At 35.7% G+C, this 20,776-nt stretch overlaps 1 protein-coding gene across 1 annotated transcript; it reads left to right on the plus strand.

Moving 5' to 3' along the window:
- The first annotated feature begins 477 nt into the window (after positions 1–477).
- Positions 478–11,100, plus strand: LOC105211300 (homeobox protein B-H1). Its single transcript, XM_011182650.3, has 2 exons — positions 478–2,853; positions 9,909–11,100. Exons 1-2 carry the CDS (start codon positions 1,695–1,697, stop codon positions 10,352–10,354), a joined length of 1,605 nt encoding a protein of 534 aa, XP_011180952.2. The 5' UTR covers positions 478–1,694; the 3' UTR covers positions 10,355–11,100.
- The last annotated feature ends 9,676 nt before the right edge of the window (positions 11,101–20,776 follow it).

Raw genomic sequence — 20,776 nt, forward strand, 5'->3', positions numbered from 1 at the left:
GAACGCCATAACTACCGTTAAAGCACACATCTTCCACCATTGCGATTTTGCCGATGTCGTGCGCTGATTGGCTGCAGCGACGCTTTCTCATTGTTTTTATTTGTGTTGTACTTGAAGCGGGCGTACTCTTCTCATTCATCTTTAGTGTGGTGAGTAAGAGTGTGATAGCTGGATCATATGCTGATTACAAGAACTCATCTTGTGTTCCGCTCTAGCACATATGCGCTCGATACGCAATTGGCTCTCTCTCAATGATTTTTTGTTGCATGCCTGAGCGCTCTCGCAAGCATGAGTCTCTTTGATTTTTCTTTTTTCTCGTCTTCACTTTGCTTTTCTTTTTGTCCGCGCACTCTTCCAGCACCAAACTGGTTTGTCTGCGCCTAACCAACTGACTCGGACCGACTTTGTAAATGCCTTTAGGCTGACGCTGCTGCCACAACCATTGACGCTGGGGCCCATTGTCGTTAGCGGGAACTCGACTCACTCACTCATTTGCTTAGTTAAGATTTGATTGTCGAGTTTAACTGTCGACAAACAAGACACGACAACACGAATGGCACGTTATACACAATTTGCTGCCTCTACAATAACAACAAGCAACGTGAGTATTTGTATAGCATGTTCGCTTGTGTGACAGCGGAGAGAGAGCGCGGTTGGAGCACATAAGAAACCAATTGAAATGCAGCCAATACACACACACAGTTATAAATAGCGGCTCACACCACCACCATCACTAGCATCAACAACAACAACACATGGCAGCTAACAGCTCTTCATTGCATACACATGCAACAGCACTAAAGATGGGAAAAAACCAATAACAGCAACATGCAAGCAGTTGTTAGCTACACACGCAAGCCAGCAAGCAGAGGGAGAGTCGGCAAAAAACTCGAAAATCAACTTGTCTAGTTAGCAAACTTCAATCTAGTTTCGAACAGTTGACTGCGAAGCGTCGAGTGAATAGGTTGTTGGTCCGTTTGGTGAATCGTGCGCTATATTGGCCCGTACAAGAGTCACACAATCAGTGAGACGTATATTAAAATTAAATATTAACAAGAAGACTTGTAGAACACAAACAACAAAAAAAAAACGGGAGTATAACAACAACAAAAACACATTGAAAATATAGTGAATGGTGCTAAGTTTAGACAGTTTTAAATATATATAGTGAAACATTTTATATGTGTGTGCTTGTGAGTGCAGTGCAATATTTGTGTCGTGTTGTGCGCAAAAGTGGCAACAATAAATAAATGAAGCGGCTAATCACAGAGAGTAACTCAAGGCGAAGCATTTGTTAGCGGCTACGTGCGACTAACCGATTTGTGATTTGATTGATTTCGATTTTGTGTCGACTGTCGGCTGAACGCTGTCAGTGTGCAACAAACTGCAAACGTGTTTAGATGTCGGGGAATTAAGTAGCTGCTTAGTGGCAACATTGAAAAAAAAAATTAAATTTTAATAAAAAATTAAACAATAAATAAACATAAATTAAGTGATTGAAAGTACATTTAAATTACAACAACTAGCAACAATAAGTGTTAGAAAAATTTAGAAAAAATATTAAACTTAAACTCAAAGATTTCTCTCGTGTGAAAATCCACGAAATAAATAAAAAACAATTTCCAGCCGCCGCTTTACACATCAAATAAACGGCGCTAATACGCTTTTTAGTTAACTTGTACGCTTAACAGAACATGCTTTGTCCGCTCACCATGCGTCCCGCTAGCCCTGCTGAATCAGAAATCTCCGTCGGTGGCGCACCCAGCCCATTGCCACACCACAATCAACATCAACATCAGCACCAGCATCCAACGTTGGCGCATCCGTCGCAACATCGCAACACCCTCGATTTACTGCAACATCAACATATTTTAATGCAACAACATGCGGCCGCAGCTGCCGCCGCCGCTGCTGCTGGACTGACACGTGCCGGCGCGGCTGAAGAGTATTTCCAACCGTTGAAACGCTTGCGTATGTCCAGTGAAATGGAGGAGCCCGCCGTGGGCAATCGTACACCCAGTCCGGTACAAACGCACGGCCACACATTACCAACAACACCCACGTCTACTGCAACAACTGCCAGCTCGAATGCCACCAGCACTGCCGTTAAGTCCAATATTGAAGGTGTGAAGAGCTTTTCTATTGCCGACATTTTGGGACATGAGAAGCGCGCCACATCCACCTCCCCCACGCCGCCAACGCAGCAGCAACAACATTCCGCTGGTACGCCCACACGTCCGCTGCTGAACGCCAGCAGTCTGCTGCAACCACGTGCTGAACCGCTGGATATGGTGAGTGCCGCCGCGGCGGCTGCCGCTGGCATGCCACATCCAATGTTGATGCCTGGAGCACAAATAGTGCGTCCTTGGGATCATTTGTTGGGTCCAATGCCGGTGCGTCCCTTTATACCCTCAGCGTTGTTGCATTACGAACAGCGTTTGGCGTTGGACTATCATCGTCAGCTGCAGGAGCATTTCAATGCCCAGGCACAGTTGTTGCGTCACATGGGCATGGATATGATACCGTCCGAAAGTGGGTCGGAGCGTTCGAGTTCGGCGGCTAGCGACTGCTGCTCCCCCGAAATTGCGCGCTCATCCGGTGAACCATCGGCGTCGGCGGGCGCACAATCTATGGTTATGGGTGGCGGTGAACGTGAGCGTGATCGCGATCGTGAACGCATTTCGCACACTTCAACTTCATCGAATGGCGGTAATAATATGAGCGGCGCTGGTAATGGTGGTTCCAGCGGCGATAATGCGGCGACCAATGGTTCGAATTCGAAATCCAAACCGAATGGCACACCGTTGGATGCGCTCTTCCAGATGACCACCAAGGACTTCGATGAATCACAAGGTGAGTTTCGCTAAGTTATGGGGTTATTCATAATATTAGATACATTTTCGAGTAAAATATTTGTTTAAGTAATTGGTTCGATTGGAAAATGCTGATTGCAAGCGAAGTACACCAAATTCTTCGTTCATGTGCAAGCCCAATTTTTGTAAGTGCCCAAAAGGAATATATAATATTAAGCAAGTTGCTTAATAGTTCTAGAGTTGCTTGTTGTTGTACTGATTATTTCATCTCTTGATGGAAAGGCAGCCAAATCTTAACCGTCGAGGTCAGGAAACGAACTGTTTGGACGAGATCGGACTAAATAAACGGTTGTTAGACGAGTTGGTATAAGTGAACATTCAAAGGGCGTGATTAGTACTACATGTGGACTCTTTGTATGCAGGACAAATGTTAGGTTAGTCGGAGGCAAGCCTGGATACGTTTATTCTAGGCAATATTCAAACGGAATCATGCGAATTTCGCCCTGGTTTTTCGATCAAGCTTCGGAGTCCTTTTCGATAGTTTTTTAAGTCAGTTCGTTAATCGATGCAATAAAAAGTCTCTAAGTTCAGGAATCGTGTCATTGAACAATTTAAGTACTCCCTTGACAGGCAGTGAATACCTTACTTCAGCTGCACAAAGTAAAAAGATCTGAGAAAATCTTTCAATTGCTTTGGTTCATGGGTTCTATATTGTAGCTCTTTTAATCAGCAATCAACCTTAAATGCTTACTAATAACTAAATTAGATTACACATAACTCGTATTATATTTAACTCTTGGCGAAAGAATATTCAATTAAAAATAACAATTATCGAGCTAATTAACTGCAAACCATCAAACCTAAGAACATAAGAAATAAAACGCTTGCTTTATGCATCTTTATGACCCTGCAAGCATATTTACACTTCCACATACAGACATACCTACATTCATATGTATGTATATGTTTAATAGATATTTATTTGCATGAGCAAACAGCATTGAATTAAGCTAAACTAATGAATTATTGTGACCAGTTTCAAATCAATAAATAGCCATTAACTGCGCTTGCATAAGTCTGGTTGTATCTATGTGTGTGTTTGTATTTCAATTAAATGTATGCGAATTAAATTAAACGAAGCAAATTTATTACCTTATTCATTTATCGCCATTTTGTGCCATTCGATTTAATTACTAATGTTAATGGTCGTATACTAAGACGGACATAAAAGCATACAAGCATGCATATATACATGTATATAGGAGGAGTTGCTTGAGAACTTTATATTCTTCATTTAATTAAGACAACCATTTGAAGATAGAGAATAGTTCTTTTTGTGTACATACATAAGTATATAATTTATATATATTTATTATTAAAAATATTTATATTTCAAATTATTATTTTTTTAGGTAAAGTAATGTAAAATAATTTAATTTAATTTAATTTTTTATTATTTTAACAAAATTAGATAAGTTCAAGTGAGATTTACAGTTACATATTTTACTTTGTAAAGGAAATCACTTTAAAATTTCATAATTGATCCATTAATAATATAATTATACTCAAATACACTACTTAAGAATCTATCCTTTCACTACTCAATGTCGCTTAGCACTCAAACCTCAAGTGCCTTATGTCGCCTTAGCTAGTATTTAAACCACTAATTTGGCCTAAATACTGAGCTCTATCATTCAAGTGCCACTCAGCAGCCTCATACACTTCTCTTGCACTCTCCGTCGCCAAATTGTAGACTTAGAGTAGGACATCAAGCGCTACTTAATTAACACAAATTGTGTGTAAATAGGCTTGAAAGTCAAAATTATTATGAAACAAACAAATTTCAGTAACTCCTACATAAATATTAGAAAACGAATAAAAATATTTCTAATGACATTTTCGAGTGTGCCTCAGCGCTTCAGCGACACAGCGAGAAGCCATAATTAAGCACTTATCATACAGACATATGAATGTGCACACGTGTGTATTTGCATATAGACGAATCAGCGCCAACAATAGGCTCACTCAGAAAGCCATTATTGATAATTAAGCCGACGCCAGGCATGACAATAGAACAATAACTGTAATAACAGAAGCTGTGCGCCAATGACAAAGCGCGTTGAAATTATTTCGTTATTCAAATGCTTATTATTGGTATTGCGAAACTGTAAAAAATTGAATAGAGAAACTGCAATTTGAAGAAAAAGCGCTAAAATAACTGTAATTGAACATTTAAGGAAAATTTAAATTTCGATATTTTCGTGCGGTTGAATGTTGATGAAAATTTTTTGGAAAATAGTAAAATTAATTGATTTAAATAAAAAAAAATATTTAAAATTTTTTGTCTAGATTTTTGTCTTAAGATTACATGGGGATATATAAAATTTAAATTTTTAATATTTAATTTTAATATTTTTAAGTAAATTGTTGTTCTTATTTGATAATTTAACTATATGAAAATCAATATGAATTTATTACATTGAGATTTCAGCAGCATTCAAATCTACTAAAATCTATAACTCCTCCAAATAAAAATCGTCAACTTCGATAAAAAAAAATCCGTAAAAAGGTTATCACTCATATGTTAGTATGTAGACATCTAAAACTTGCACTTAATTACTTTCCTAGTAAGTTCTTAGAATCACTTAAACACACGCTTGCATTCGGAGACATATTGTCTGGGGGTAATTTGTACCGTTAGATAGGCATGCCATTAATTAACTTGTTAACAAATGCGCGCAGAATGATTCCAATGAAAAGAAAGAAATATTTCTCTAAAAATTATCAATTTTCCCCAAATATGCATAGGCATACACACATACATATGTACATACAGTACATACTTAGCCCTCACTTATCGCATATGCTAACTGACTTACTGCTTGCTGGTCAAGTGCTGCCTTGTAAACGATTAGAGAGGGCCATAAAATGCAGCGAACATTGTATTTCATAATTTCTACACTCACTAAATTCCACACTATGTATCAAATATCACTTTCACCAATATGCCACGCACAATTTACGGTGACTAACTGAGCTGTATGTGTATTTGGTAGGCGTTTTGTGTGCTGATGTTTGTAAGTTGTCACCGATCAGCCCCAAATGACATGTTCTACCAAAACAAACCAGCCTACAATATACGGCATTGATTTATGCACTGACTCGGCGCGGTAAACGATATCAGCTGGCGAGACTAAAAAGGGAGCAAGTGTCCTTTGCATGCTGGTGTTTGTATGTGTGAGTGTGTGTGTACAAATTACTACGAACAATTTAGCGTGCATACAAACAGACATGAATATGTACATAAGTGCCTATGTCGTATGGTGCATTTTGTAATGGTTCTACTAAAGATAAGTCCACATTACTTAATGATGATTAAGTGTGGCACTCGAGAGACCTTGCTTCTCACCACAAACAAAAAAAGTCTGGAATAACTCAAGTGCTAAATGGCGCTCAAATTACATTTAAATGATTTCGGGATAAGCCATATTGAGGCATATTGAAAATTATTTGGATATTTTTAATAAGCGTTTGTGACTTTTAGAGTTGGGTATGTATGTGTGAGTAGAAATAGAGGAAAATTATTAGGTTAGAATTGGAAAAAAAAAATGAAGTTAAAATTAAGTTAAATATTTTTATTAAACTTCGATATTTTAAATTTAATTTTGAAAAAAAAAACATATTTTCCAAAAAAAAAATAAATAATATTAATTTATATATTTATATTAAATAATAAAAACTTATATTTAAAAAAAATTTTTATAAATTTTTGAATGAAAATATAAATATAAATATAAATAAATAAAAAATGATAAAATTATACCAGAAATTATATTAAAATTTTAATTTATAAGTTAAAATTATTATTAAATCTTTGGATTGAAAAAAAAAATATAAAAAATTAAGTTATGAAAATTTTATAATATTTATAATATTACCAAATACTTCAAGTGTTTGGAAAAACCCTGAAAATAGTCCAACATATTCACCAACCCTAGAACTTCTAGAACTACATGTGCAGAATCTCATTTATGCTCAATTTTGGTCAGTTTAAGCCCACCTACATACATATAGAAATATTTTCGCATTTACATACATATATAAACACACACATCCATACATATACAAAAAAAGCATATTTGCATTAGCTATGCAAAATTAGAACCTTAAATAAATAACAAATTTTATTCATTTATTTAATCGATCCGTACGCTGACTGGCATCGTTAATCAAAGTTTAAACTAAAACAACAACAAATTAGAAATTAAAACAAAAACATCAACTGCCCAAAAAAATCTAATTAAAACGAAATCCACTTAAAAGTCCCACACATATACATACATATATACTATATATGTACATACATACATATGTACATATATAAATACATAAGTACATAAATACTTGCGTATTCACGACGCATTAGCAACGAGTACAGCTAATTTGTTATGTGCTATTAACTATTCCAATTTATTTCGTTTTTTTTTTCACCGTCAACAATTTTTATTGTTGTTAATGTTTTATTGCTACTTTTTTGATAGAAAATACATATGTATGTACATATGTAGATGTTGGTATTTCGGTGTGGGTTCGATGCCAAACGGTAGCCAAATACATTTTGAAGGTAGCAATAAATTTTCTTTGAAATCAGCCGCAACAACAGCTGAAAAATAGCAGTAGCCACAACAAGAACAGCAACAACAACAGCGACTAAATAACAAGCAAGCACTTGAGTAGAAGCAACAGCAACAAGCAACAACAAATCAGTAACAACCGCTAATGGCTGGCAACAAACGGACTACTCTAACCTAACATTATTAGATTGTGCATAGGTGAATACGTTAACTTAATTAAGCCGGTTCCAGCAGCAGTCCACCGATTGATGAGCTGTCTTGCTTGCTGCTGTTGTTGCTGTGATGCTACCCAAAAGAATTTTGAACTATGCAGATGGGTGCGTGTGTTTATGTATGTGTGTTGGGTTTATAGATATAGTCCATTAATAAATCTGTAGTGACTATAATGAAACCACCGAAATGATTGCGACTTTTAATGATCGGCTACCAGGGTTTTGGCAAGCTTTTATAATTTTGCTTTTTTCATTGCTTTTTTGTTGTTGTTATATATTTGCTTTTTTATTTTAATTTTGTTTTGTTGTTGTTATATTTTTGCTTTGTGCTTCGAGCGGTTGGCAATTTTGCGTGGGTGGGCATATTGATAGGAATAAAAATCACCTAAATTAACTGTAAAATATAACGAGTTTATAACAACTTTTCATTATTGAGCTTATGTTATATAATATATACATATGTATATGTATATAGAGATATATGATGTATATGTATATAGAGGTATATGTATAACCATATATTTTTTGATGAAATTTAGGGTGCTTTAAATTTTTTAAAAATTATATAACTGCATACATATTTTTTTTATTTTTTATTTGATTTATTATATGCGTTAAGTCACCTTCGCTGCTTCTTCAAACCATACGCTTTAAAGAATTCAAGAAAAAACTAACTCGTTACTGCCATCGCACTAATGAAATGTCAAAATATCATTTTGTCAAATATACACAGTTTGTATGTTTTTTTTCTCTTCTTCTTAACATAAATTTGTTGCCGTTCATTAATCAAAGCTCATTTAAGGCTTTCTTCATTGCTGTCGGCAGCACACGAGGAAATAGTGAAATCAAATGAGCAAACTTGTAGTTATAATTAGTATGTACAAAGAGACATCTGCACATACAGATTAACATAAGTAAATATGTAGTATATAGATATATATAAATGTATATAATACTACAAAAGAGGCGGTACGCTTTAATGAACTTGACATACGAGAATTAAACTCATGAATTATTAGTTTATGCGCGGTTTTGGGCGCTAATAACCCAAAAATTAACGAAATACATAAATAAATATTCAAATTTTTTCATATGGAACTAGTTCTCGCTGGTTAAACTATATATTTTCGAAATTTTGAATTTTGAAAAATTCGATACTTTATATATCATATCTAATTACCCAGTTTATCATCGAAGCCAATATTTTTTGTAAATTGACAATTTTTTTGGTCTCATTTTCGAGCGATTTTACTTTTTTAAGAAAAAAAATTTTTCTGTGATAAATCTGTTAAAAAATTCCTTCTGTTAAATTTTTTTTAATATTTATAATAATTTTTTATAACCTAAAATTGGAAATTTTAAATTTCTCAAATTAAATTTTATTAATTTTTTCTTAAGTTTTCTTCAACATAGTTGGTACTTTCTTAAAATTAATCCTTTTCCTCCAATTATATATTTTTCAAATATCATACTAATACCAATTATTGATACTTTTTTATAAAAATAAAATTGGAAATTTCCAATTTTTCAAATATAACTTTTTCCCCGAGTTTATTACTCTTCTTCGATTAATATTTTTTCTTGCATTTTACATTTATTCAAATTTCATTAAATTTGCTACTTAGATTTATACTGTCTTATGAAAGTTACAAAATTTAAACATTCATTCGTCATTTATTCGAAAAAAAAATTTTTTTGGTATAATTAGTTTTTCCTTTTCAAATTTAGGTACCACCCTAACTCGTATACATATGCTTAACGCTCACTTTCGCCATTGCGAATACACCGTTATACAGTCGCATTACAAAATCGAGTGTAATTAAAAGTGATTTGGCCAGTTCAGCTGCGCTAAAGACACCTGTGAGTTTAGTAGTAAACACCATTTTTTGCACAAAACCAAGCAAAACACATTAAAAACTGTAATTTACTGCTCAACAACAAATTGATAAATTGGCATTTAGACATTGCGACAGATCAGCTAAGCAAAATAAAGGCGTACACCAATTTTTAATTAATTTATATAAACACCATATTTATATACACACATATGTGTAAGTAAAGTCACTACAGCACTTATGACGAGCTAATGGCAATTAGTAATTTTTCAATTAACCACTTATAGCGCTTGTTCACACTTTGTTTTTATGAGGTTAGCGTTAATAAACAAATTAGAATTAAATTTGCATTTATATTAACAACCATATTTATACAGAAATATTAATTTTTCTTTTTTTTTCTTTTTCTTGCAGATAAATCACATTTGGACATATTCTCGAATCGCCCACAACCGAAGAAGAAGCGCAAGTCGCGCACCGCCTTCACCAATCATCAAATATTCGAATTGGAGAAACGGTTCCTGTATCAAAAGTACCTGTCGCCCGCCGATCGTGATGAAATCGCCGCCGCGTTAGGACTCTCCAACGCGCAAGTGATCACTTGGTTCCAGAATCGACGCGCTAAACAAAAGCGTGATATTGAAGAGTTGAAGAAGGATTTCGATAGCGTGAAAGTATTCTCGGCGCACAAATCCTTTCTGGAGAACGTCAACGATCTCAGCATATTGAAGAAGAAACCCATGCATGAGGCGGACGCCATGGTGGGACTGGCCGCAGCGGCCGCAGCCGGTATGGTGCCGGTTTCCTCAGCCGCTGCGGCTGCCGCTGCCGCGCAAGCAGCGCTAAATTCACAAAAATGAATTAATCGGCGCATTGTCGGCGCCATAAATACATTTTTTATACAAACTACAAGCGAGAGAGGATGAGAACAGCAAAGAAATCAAATCAAAATGGAGAAACGTCAAATTTTGTGTGGATGCTACTGAGTGGAGGGAAGAGAGGAGTGATGCGTGGAGCAGCATGCATTGATGGCGTGGTGAAATTATTGGAATAATTTCTTCTAACTAATAGACGCCGCTGAGCCACTGTACTCCAGCTGGCGGACCTCAGTTGGATGCGCACCGTTTGGGAGTGTAAAACCACCGTCCTACCAACAGCAACACCGATAAGCTGCGCTATTGTAGGAAGCCAAAACTTCATCATTCCTTGCTTTTTGCTCACCACATGGCAGCGTTTAAACCACACAACTTTACGATTTCTACATAGAAAATGTTCAACATTGCGCCTTAAAAGCACGAAAGTTCTCTAAAGCGTATCTTTCATGACTCACGGTCGAAAAAGCTGGTTGATCAGGCCGTTATATGATATATACATATACTATATACATCGAGAGCCGTCAAGGGCTCTATGTAGAGCCTGGCTTGAATGTTGCCAACAAGCTGAAGTGACATAATTGAAACAAAAAATCTCAAACGCAATTTTAATTAGATAAAGAGCTTTTAAGTAAAACAATTTTATGGCAAATTAAGTATGGAGACAAAAGAGAGTATTATGGAAAAGAAAGTTTTTAATAAAATTGAGATTTTGAAAAACACTGAAAATTGGAGTAATTTACTTATTTAGTTTTTTTGTTTAGAGAAATTTGATAAATTGGAGGTCGAAGTTCTTTAAATGAGTTATTTCTCATCTTGAAATGTTTCCAGAAAACACTTCGGTTCGGTTCGGTTCGGTTGATCCGATCACATCACGCTCGTAATTTCTTTTCTTCACTAGTTGGCATCAATTCGAAGTAACAAATTAAATTTAGATCTTCCTGTAGATCTGAAATCCACTACTCTCTCTGAGATCTCTGTTATTTCTAATTGAGATCGAATTCATAGATTTCAGCTCTGGAGAGCCTTAATTCATTTGGACAATATGTCTTACCAGTAACCTCTGGCCTATTTACGAGAATACTTATCGAATTTATTCAAGACACGTTGGGGTTAGCAAAGGAACTTAGCCAATGAATCCATGTTCATCGATGTATACTGACTTTTTATAGGGCAAAGCATCAGAACTTCGAATCTCTAGAACTAACTTGATTAAAAACTTGAAATACTAGGATAGCCTTCAGGCGGTACGAGAAAGTTTTTCATGAAAAATAGAAAAGGAAAATCCAAATAAATTCTCCGTTAGTATTAATCTGATTGACATATAAAGATATATTTATTTACTTTTGGACCTGTGAGGAACATAAATCTGTACTGTTTTCTAACTTTTCCGTGAAGTGATAATGTATTGAATCAATAACCGATGCAGACTTAATCTGATTAAGATGGAATCTAGTTTAAAATAGTTGTAATTTGCATTTTGCTGGACAAAGCCTCTTACGTGATAATTTTTAAAAAATGTTAACGGCTTCTGATGAGCTTTATTTTCGATGATTTTAACATTGATCAACTTGTGGATCCATCAGCTAGAAATTATGGAAATTTCATTATGGCACTTTAAAGACTTACACTTTTTTATGTAACAGAATCTCATTTTTTTAGAAGGTGCCAACAACCATTTATAATTAGTTCTGTTGGCTAATAAAAGTTCACAAAAGATAAAAAAATCGTCGTTTTCAACTATCATAGGATATTACGTACAACAACACCATACTCCAAGTACCAACTCTAACTGGAAACCCACAAACAGTCAGATCAGCACAATCTGAAAACTGAAGAATTCAATTCTGATTTCAACTATAAGCATGTTAGGGGAATAATGTGGTCTCCTCATGTATAAAGTGAAATCTCTCTTGGACGTACACTCAGCGTCGAACAATTTTTGTCCTCCCAAGAAAGGTGTCCACCTAAGAGAGGGACATTAGTTCTCGTTGCATAAAAAAATGTCCGCTCAAGGGAGGTGTCCGTTAGGAGAGGTTTCTCTGTATATCTTTGTGTTCATAGTGTCCAAAAAATAACGGAAATTGTGAAATTTCGAGGGTTTTGAGAATTTTTTTTTTTTTTAAATAAAAAGTACCGTTATTTTTTGAACACACCTCGTATATATGTGCGTCTGTGAGTGTCCAACGATTCATCGCTACATTTTATAATTTAGTTTAATTTGTCTCTTGCTGATTATTATCAGCGAATTAAAAACTGGTAGCAATAAATTCAGGCATGCTTAGATTAGCGTCGCGTCGCCACATGTCCGCATTTAATAAATTTACGAAATTAGCAGCCGTAGAGAGAAAAATGAACGAAATACCGAAAACAATTTTAGCTTTTAATAAACATTTTGTTTTGTTTTTTGTTGTTTGCCGATAATTTTGCATAATTTGGCCACTTCTGTTTCAGTGTATTAACATATCGATTGTTATCAAGCATTAGCCACTTCGCTCGCAATTAACGCTTTGCTTTTGCGTTTTTTTATTAATGATTATTTACAGCTGCTATTCATAAATTTGAGTTAATTAATTATTAATTTAAACATTTTGGTCACTAATATGCACGACAACACAACACAGCAGCGAATAATTGAAGAGCTAAAAATGGCTAAAATAGTTGAAAATATGCGAAGAACAACAACAACAAACAAGTCACAAAAACAATAGGATGTGTGTGTCTTGTGCGCAAAAAACAATAAAAACAACAAAAGTAAAATGTTTAATATTTTGCTGGAATGCCGCTAAATTATAATCACCTTGTCCAATCCATTAGCCGAGCAAAGTGTTTAAATTTGAGCAAAAATCCCGTAATTAGATTGAAGATTTAATGGACTGCGCCGGCACAGTTTCCGCTCGCCTGTCGCGCTCAACGCAAGCGCTCGACCATTTTTATAGCGTTAAGCCGGTGAAATCTTTTGATCCGCAATTTAATCGTTTACATATGTATGAATGTCTGTATGTTTGTATATGCAAATAAATTCATTCATATATTTTTAGAGCTACATATACATACATATATGTATGTGTGTCTGTATGATAATTTGCATAACTAAATTCGGTAAGTTTCCAATTAATATATAATAATTTAATGCAATGAATCGAACAAGTAGCTCAATCGATCAACTCTTCGGTTTGATTTTGTATCACCCCCCTACCCCCTGCCACTGCGGTTTTGCCTTTGACGTTTTGTTGTGATCATCTTATCAATAATTTCCCCCTGCAGGCAAAGATCAAGCAGCAATTAGATGACAGCCACCGTGGCGAGGGTTTCTGCGAGTGGATACATATGAATATGTAGATATGTGTGAGTACCCTGTAGGAAAGGCGAACACGTCCATGGTGAACGCTTCTCAGTATCTACTAATACTGCTTAACATGGCTTTCTTTCAGAAATGGAAGCCTTCTTAAGTATGGAAAAGAAAAAAAAGTAAAAAAATGTCTTAGCTTAGGAGAGCAAATACTATAGATATGCATGAAAAATGGGTAACTAGTTTGGGACTAGTTTAGGAAATCAAATAGCAGATAGACGACAGTCATTATAGCTACCTAGGCGTAAATGCTCTGAACTAAGTTTGTTTACGTTTTATAACAACGATTGAACCCTAAAATATGAGTCATACCAAATTCAGTACTGGTTTGAGGCTAGTTCAGGACTCGTTTGTACTAGTTCGGGATCATATACTATATATATTACTTAAAAGCCATTTTCGGACTATTGGGAGATAATAAGCGATTATTTCGAATATATTTGAAAACAAAAGTATTAGTACCGGACTTGTCTGAAACTAGTTTAGATTTAATATAACCAAATAAATATGAAGTTCAACTTATTGATATTATAAATATTTATATTATGCTTAATAGTGATCCAGAGCAAACTCAATCAGTACATTGAAGTAGTAGAACGGAAATCTAATCTAATATTTGCTGAAAGAAGTCGAAGGTATTAAATCTTAATCTCAATGGAACAGTTTTATGTGAGGATGGCATGCTACAAAATTAATTTCCACATTTATATTTTTATAGAGAAGGTGTAGTTTATGACATTTTTTGGTTAGGTTTTATATAAGAAATCGAAAAATTAGCCAATTAAACCCAAGGAGGCAATATGTTATTTACGAGGTATGTAAAAAATAACCGGAGTTTTATAAAAGTCCAATCGACAATCATACGAGAAAAGAGCCAAAGCCAAAAATAATATCGATTGGGAACTGTTTTGAAGGCGACAACATTAATGAAGGCGAATGACTAAATATTTTTTTCAAAAAACGAAAATTCCCGTTATTTTTTGAACAACTTCGTAAGTCGCATACTTCTTTTCTAATTTCAGAAACTGAAAAATTAAATACGGAAACACTACAAAAAGGAAATTACTGATTTTCTATTTTTCTAAATTCTAAATTTTTTTTAATATAATAAAACAATATTTCGCACTCCACTATCTCACACCCACACTCTACCCATCAAAAAAATCAATGTTCAAAACAAATTTAATTCCAGACGCACATATTATATAGTTTTCCCTACAGGGCCACTGCATATACCTGTGCGCTCAAAGCCTTTTGGCACGAAAAACGAAACCAATGCTGCAGCTAACAGAAGTGTGTGGTTACCAACAGCTACTGTATGTGCAGAGGCTGATCGATGGTGCCAAGCGATAGATGTATACTCACATGCGTCTATGCATATATGCGTGTGTGTGTGTGTGATCAACGCTTTGACCCGCAAGCATTTGTTGCGGTTCACTTCAAAAGCGCTGTCCCGCCGCCCGAGGTGCATATAAGTAGTTTTGGCGCTGCGTACGGGCAATTACCGCGACGTTACGTTTAAGTCGCTGCAGCTAAACGCTCGCACGCACAACCAAACACACATACATCAACTAGCGCTGTTGTTGTTGTCGATATCTACATATGTATCGGCATGTTGATCGTTAACTATTAGGCGTTGAGCGGCGATCGATTTATTTGTTGTGTTTTTTATGATTTTTTATTGTTGTTATTTTTTGTTATTGTTGTTGTTTTTTTTTTCATTTTTTATTGCTTTAGTGCTTTCAACTGTAGCTTCTGTTGTGCCACTTGCTATTGCATTAGCCACCACTTTTAACCGCTATACCAGCATCGCATCGGCAGCGGTGCTTCGGTGCTCATTTAAATAATCAAGCCATCAATTCAGCGGCTAATGATGCCCGAAATACACGCGTGCGGTACGCGCTGATTTTGCTAGCGATCGCCAGCGCGCTATAGTCAGTAGCGATCAGTGAACAGCCAACAGCTACCAGCTATTACTTAGTTAATGTTATTGTTGTTGTTATTGTACGCTATTGTCGGTTCTTTTTGTTAGCATTTTTAATAGACTCCATAAAGCGGCACTCTAAGCAAGCGAGCTGTGTTGCGTGTGCGCGCGCTCTTAACCCACTAATATTGATTCAATTGAATTTTTATTAGCGCTCATTCTAATGGCTTATCTGCGCGGTGTCTTGTACAGCCTCTTCTCCGTCATCTCTTGTTGGAATTTTAATTTAAATGCGCTCATTGACAAAATGCAATCAGACCGTTTGAAAATTAAATTTACGCTGCAGATAATCAGTCGAAAGACGCGGTCTTAGCTATCTTCAAATATAATTAATAATAATGGTGATGGAGATAGAGTGAATAAAAAAGAAAAGGAAATCAATAAACACCGTTGGGCTGGCTGTGTGCGCGCGCAGCCGCAAACTCGCTTTGATCGTGCAACTGCGAGGCATGGTGGTCGCCCCCGAAATGCTACCGGTAAACGCTGCGTACGCTCGCAGCTAAGCGTGCGTGTGTTTATGGCTCAATTTTATTTTTGTTGCTACAAGCAATTAAAATCGGCTTAAAACGTCATTGCTGCCGCTGAGGCTGCCACTGACGCTGGCCACCTTCGAATCTTCATAAAACGCCGCGCTATAAATTCTAAAACGCTTGTACGTATACACAGTTATATTTTCTAAACACACATGCATGTATTTGAGTGCATAAAACATTTTGGAATGAAAATTTTCTCAAACTCATATTGAACTTGTTATACTTAATTATAGGGTTTACCATTTTTTATTGGTCTATTTATCGTTTTTCGGCAGCTTATATTAACAGCTATGTATACACATTGTTGTACATGTCTCGTTGTTGGTGTGTCTTCGTCGCTTTTAATCAGATTTTTTCGGTTGAAAATCATTTATTGGTGCGTTTGTTGGCGCGCTGGCCTTTGATCTTTTTTGCGTGTTATTCTCGAATTAGGTGTGAAATGCTTTGATTAAAAGGGTCGCCGATCGCCGGCGTTCGAGTAAATGAGACTCCACTAACAAACCATTCGGAATCTAATTATGCGCGAGCTTAAATACTTGTTTTATAGGAAGTAACTGGTAGCTAGGCTATAACTACAATGTTAGGCTCAACTTTTGCTTTCTCTAACGATATTTATTGGTTAAAGAAATATTTTGGGAATAATTTTGTAAACAAATGTATTCAAATATGTGTGTGACAAGATATGTTTACCTCAAAAGCTTTGGAAGGGCTTAAAGCTGATATATATTTAGTCTAAACTGAAAGGTTATGTATTGGCTATGATTAACTGAGTTCAGGGACCGCTGGGCAATCGTCAATGCTTACATAATCTCTATGCCCTTCTTGCCCGGAATAAACGGGGATGAAAAAAGCTTTTGTTACTCCGTAAAATTCAACTTTCATTAGAAATACAGGTTTTGAGTGACCCTGTTTTATAAGTACCCTTACTAGAAACCTAATTTTTCCTGATTCCTATTGCCAAAGTTTTCTGAAATATGGTAAGTTGGTATCCCTTTCGAACTTTCTTCCTGGCTCTTTCGCTTTTTCTAAGGCTGCTTGATATTTGGTTTCTAATTTATTTCATACTCTGAGATTGAATTATTTTTATTTTTATCGAATTATTTTGTATAGAAGTTAGTCGCTTTATATCTCTTTCTGATCTAGAGTTACATAGATATCTTATATTTCGGCAATAATCGTCAGACCGCGATGTCTTTATACTTTAGACCCTTCCAAGGTAAATGTAATTAACCTTTCAAGCAAGACTCCATAAAGTTTAGTAGTTTGTGTACAATGGCGCCATTGATTCAGGCTTATCTAAATATGTTAACAGCCGCTATGTCGTCTAATAAAAAAAAATGCTCCAGATCTCCACATGAAAATTCGAAGTCTTCACAACTCAAAACGGCACCATTATAGCTTTCGAGGACTTAAGCTGCATTTTTTTTCGGAGGAAAGAGGGGGAAGACATTATATTCTGCATCTTACAAGAAGAAGAAGAATAAGGAAGAATTACATGATTGCTGGACGTATTTCAAGTTCTGTCTCAGACGGGGAAAACGGATCAATCAGTTTCCAGTACTTGTTCTTTCTCGTCGACGCTATCAAGATAGAACTAACCCTATTCTGAGTCGAGACCTATGAAACTAACAAATAAAATCATCCATTTGTATATAAGCAATTATAAATGACAACAACAACTATTAGATCAAATAAACAGCGCAGATCGGTCTATTGTCGGTAATTACCCACAATTGCAAACCAGCTTTTCACCGCGTCGTTTCATGGGAAACTCATTGACACTTCCGCGCATAATCACAGTCACTATAAATGGCATCGGCGACGGCGGCGTCACTCAGTGTTCGACACAGCGCGAATTCCCACTCGTTAAGCGCAAAATACAACAACAACAATAATGTTGTTTGCATATGCGAGTAGTTAAGTGCCAAGTCTCATTAATACTAATTCACTAAAAATGACTAATGACGCGATTGTCATACAAAACGGGGTTGCCAAGCGTGAATACGAAAGGGAACTAAATCAAATTATAAAAAAAAAATATTAAAGAAATGCACAAAAATATGAAAAGAAGCCGCAATTACTTATAATTAATTGCTGCATAATTTGTGAAAGCCTTTCAACATTTCGTCATTTTCGCCTCGCATCAGCAACGGCACAACATTCTGGCAGAGTTTCCACCATCTTAAAGCACCATTTCACCCCACTCAAATAGTTGATTTGTTGTTGTTGCTTACAATCTTGATTGCACATTCGAATTGTGAATGTGTCGCCAATTGTGAATTGTTGTTGTTGTTGACAGCCCAGACTTATTTGGACAGTGACGCAATCAAAAGGCATTGAGCGATGGTGAGCGGCCACAGCGTGGTCATTGATCAAAGTGCCAGTTAAAGTCTGTTGTTCGGAAGGGCGACACTGCCAGCAAGGTGGTTGCGATCAAGTGCAGTTATGGCTAAGCTACAAGAAAACAATCACAACAACAATTAGCAGGAGTCAATGCAACGCGAAGACACTCAAATAAAAACCATTGACTTTGTGCAAATTATAGAAAAAGTTGCGCTGCCGCTTGATGAAGGGAAATTTTCACGTTGTTGTTGTTGTTTATTTGTGTACTTCTCCAAACATTTTTATCTGCCTTCTTACTGTTGTGGGAAACTAAAGAAAAGTCTTAACAAATTGATTTGAATATCATCAGAGAAGCCTCTTCCTAAGCGCTTAGAGAATTCGAAGACATTTCACGCTGCATTTACTGTTGTGTCATAATAATATTTGTGTACAAATACTGCATGCAATTTTGGTTATTTATTTAAATGTCGCTATCCAAAAGTTGTTATGTGGCAAAGAGCCAGTTGGATAAGGCATAATGTTGCAAGCACCCAGTAAGAAATGATTTTTTTTTTGTATTTATTTTCAAAACAAATTTAAAAAAAATATTTTAGGTTCCTGGAAAATATAATTTTATGCTGAAGAGGTTACTTTAGCTAAGAAGAATTGAGTTACTGATGCAAAGAAAGGGAGATAGCTGGGTGCTAGTTAAGACGTTCGAGACTCGAGAACGTTCTGAGTCTCTGTAAATGGCCTAAGATTACTTTAGCAAGATATAAAACTTGAAAAGTGGGAGTGACCTTATAATAACTTAAAGTATATACTTGTATGTACATATCAATACATAAGCTCTTTTTATGAAAATATGGACTGGACAATAACGAAATGGAAATATCTAGGAAATGATATTGTATTTTAATTCCTCTTACAATTTAATCTAAATAATTTGTATTCCTTCGTTTCCTGTATTATCGTAAATTTCCTACTGGGTTTACTATGTAATTCTATCTACGTTGCATGTCTCTTCTTATTTTGACAACCAAACTGACACTCTTAATTGAACAGCGTAAACACTTGCAATAACTACTGTAGAATATACATTTATGTATGTATGTACATATGTAGTTGTTGCATCACACTTTCATGGCGGCGAACTTGGCATATCGTTAAGCGTAGCCAATTTCATAAACCACACTTCAATCGAAGAATATTCTTCTAGTCTGGCGATAGTTGCTTTCGCCAAATTTCTAGCATGGCAAAATTTCAATTTTAAACGGATAGTAGTGTTTAAATATGAGATTTCTTTCGTTTTAGAAGACATTTGGTTTTTATCACCGAAGAAAGGTTTACAATTTATTATAAATTGCAATTGCGTTATCTATTGACAGACTAGGATCGGTTGTTAATAGTCATAGCTCCAGATTAGTCAATGGTCTGAAAATTAATCAATAACGAGCTTGCAGTAGTATCAGTAGTCAAGGATCCGCTTTCCACAAAATCAGTACGACATAGATTCAATCAAAAGAAGTGGGATTCTCGGAACGAAAAACGAATTTTAAACTATATACAGTTAGGGACAATATAATGGATTCAAAGATTTTGTTTTGAAAGTTATATTATATGTTCTTCTGTTTTTAAGATATCTTCTTCTTCTTTGATTCATGGTTCCATCTTTTTCGGTACTCCTAGCTCACGCCGACGGGTCCAAAGATCTAGCGAGGAACAGTTCTCTCGAATGCTCCAAGTGCTTTCTCATCTCGTCGTCGTCCACTTTTCTGCGCCGTTTAATAGGACGGGAACGATGGGATACTAAAGAGAGTAATTTCGTCGAGAGAGGGATCTGCTTCTCAATTGTCTACCGATCCCAAAGTAGCACTTGTTGGCAAGAGTTATTCAGCGTAGTAGTACCCTTTTCAAGATATACATACATCAACCAAAATATGAATACGATCTCTTCAGCAAGATCCATCCAATCCTTTGCATATAAATAACATTTATAGCAGATCCACTTTTGGTTATACTTAAATGACACAATCGGGAGAAACTTTAAATATGAGAGATATATAAACTCACGAATCTTGTATTACGCCATCAAATGTTTCTATGTGTGCATGTAGACATCTTCTAGAAGAGCGCTAATTGCATATTAAAGACGACAGCAAGTATTTGTGCAAACACTTAACTTATAGACGCAAACTCAAGAACTATTACCCATCAAA

The sequence above is a fragment of the Zeugodacus cucurbitae genome, chromosome 2, assembly GCF_028554725.1.
Source record: "Zeugodacus cucurbitae isolate PBARC_wt_2022May chromosome 2, idZeuCucr1.2, whole genome shotgun sequence".
In the NCBI taxonomy this organism is placed as follows: Eukaryota; Metazoa; Arthropoda; class Insecta; order Diptera; family Tephritidae; genus Zeugodacus; species Zeugodacus cucurbitae.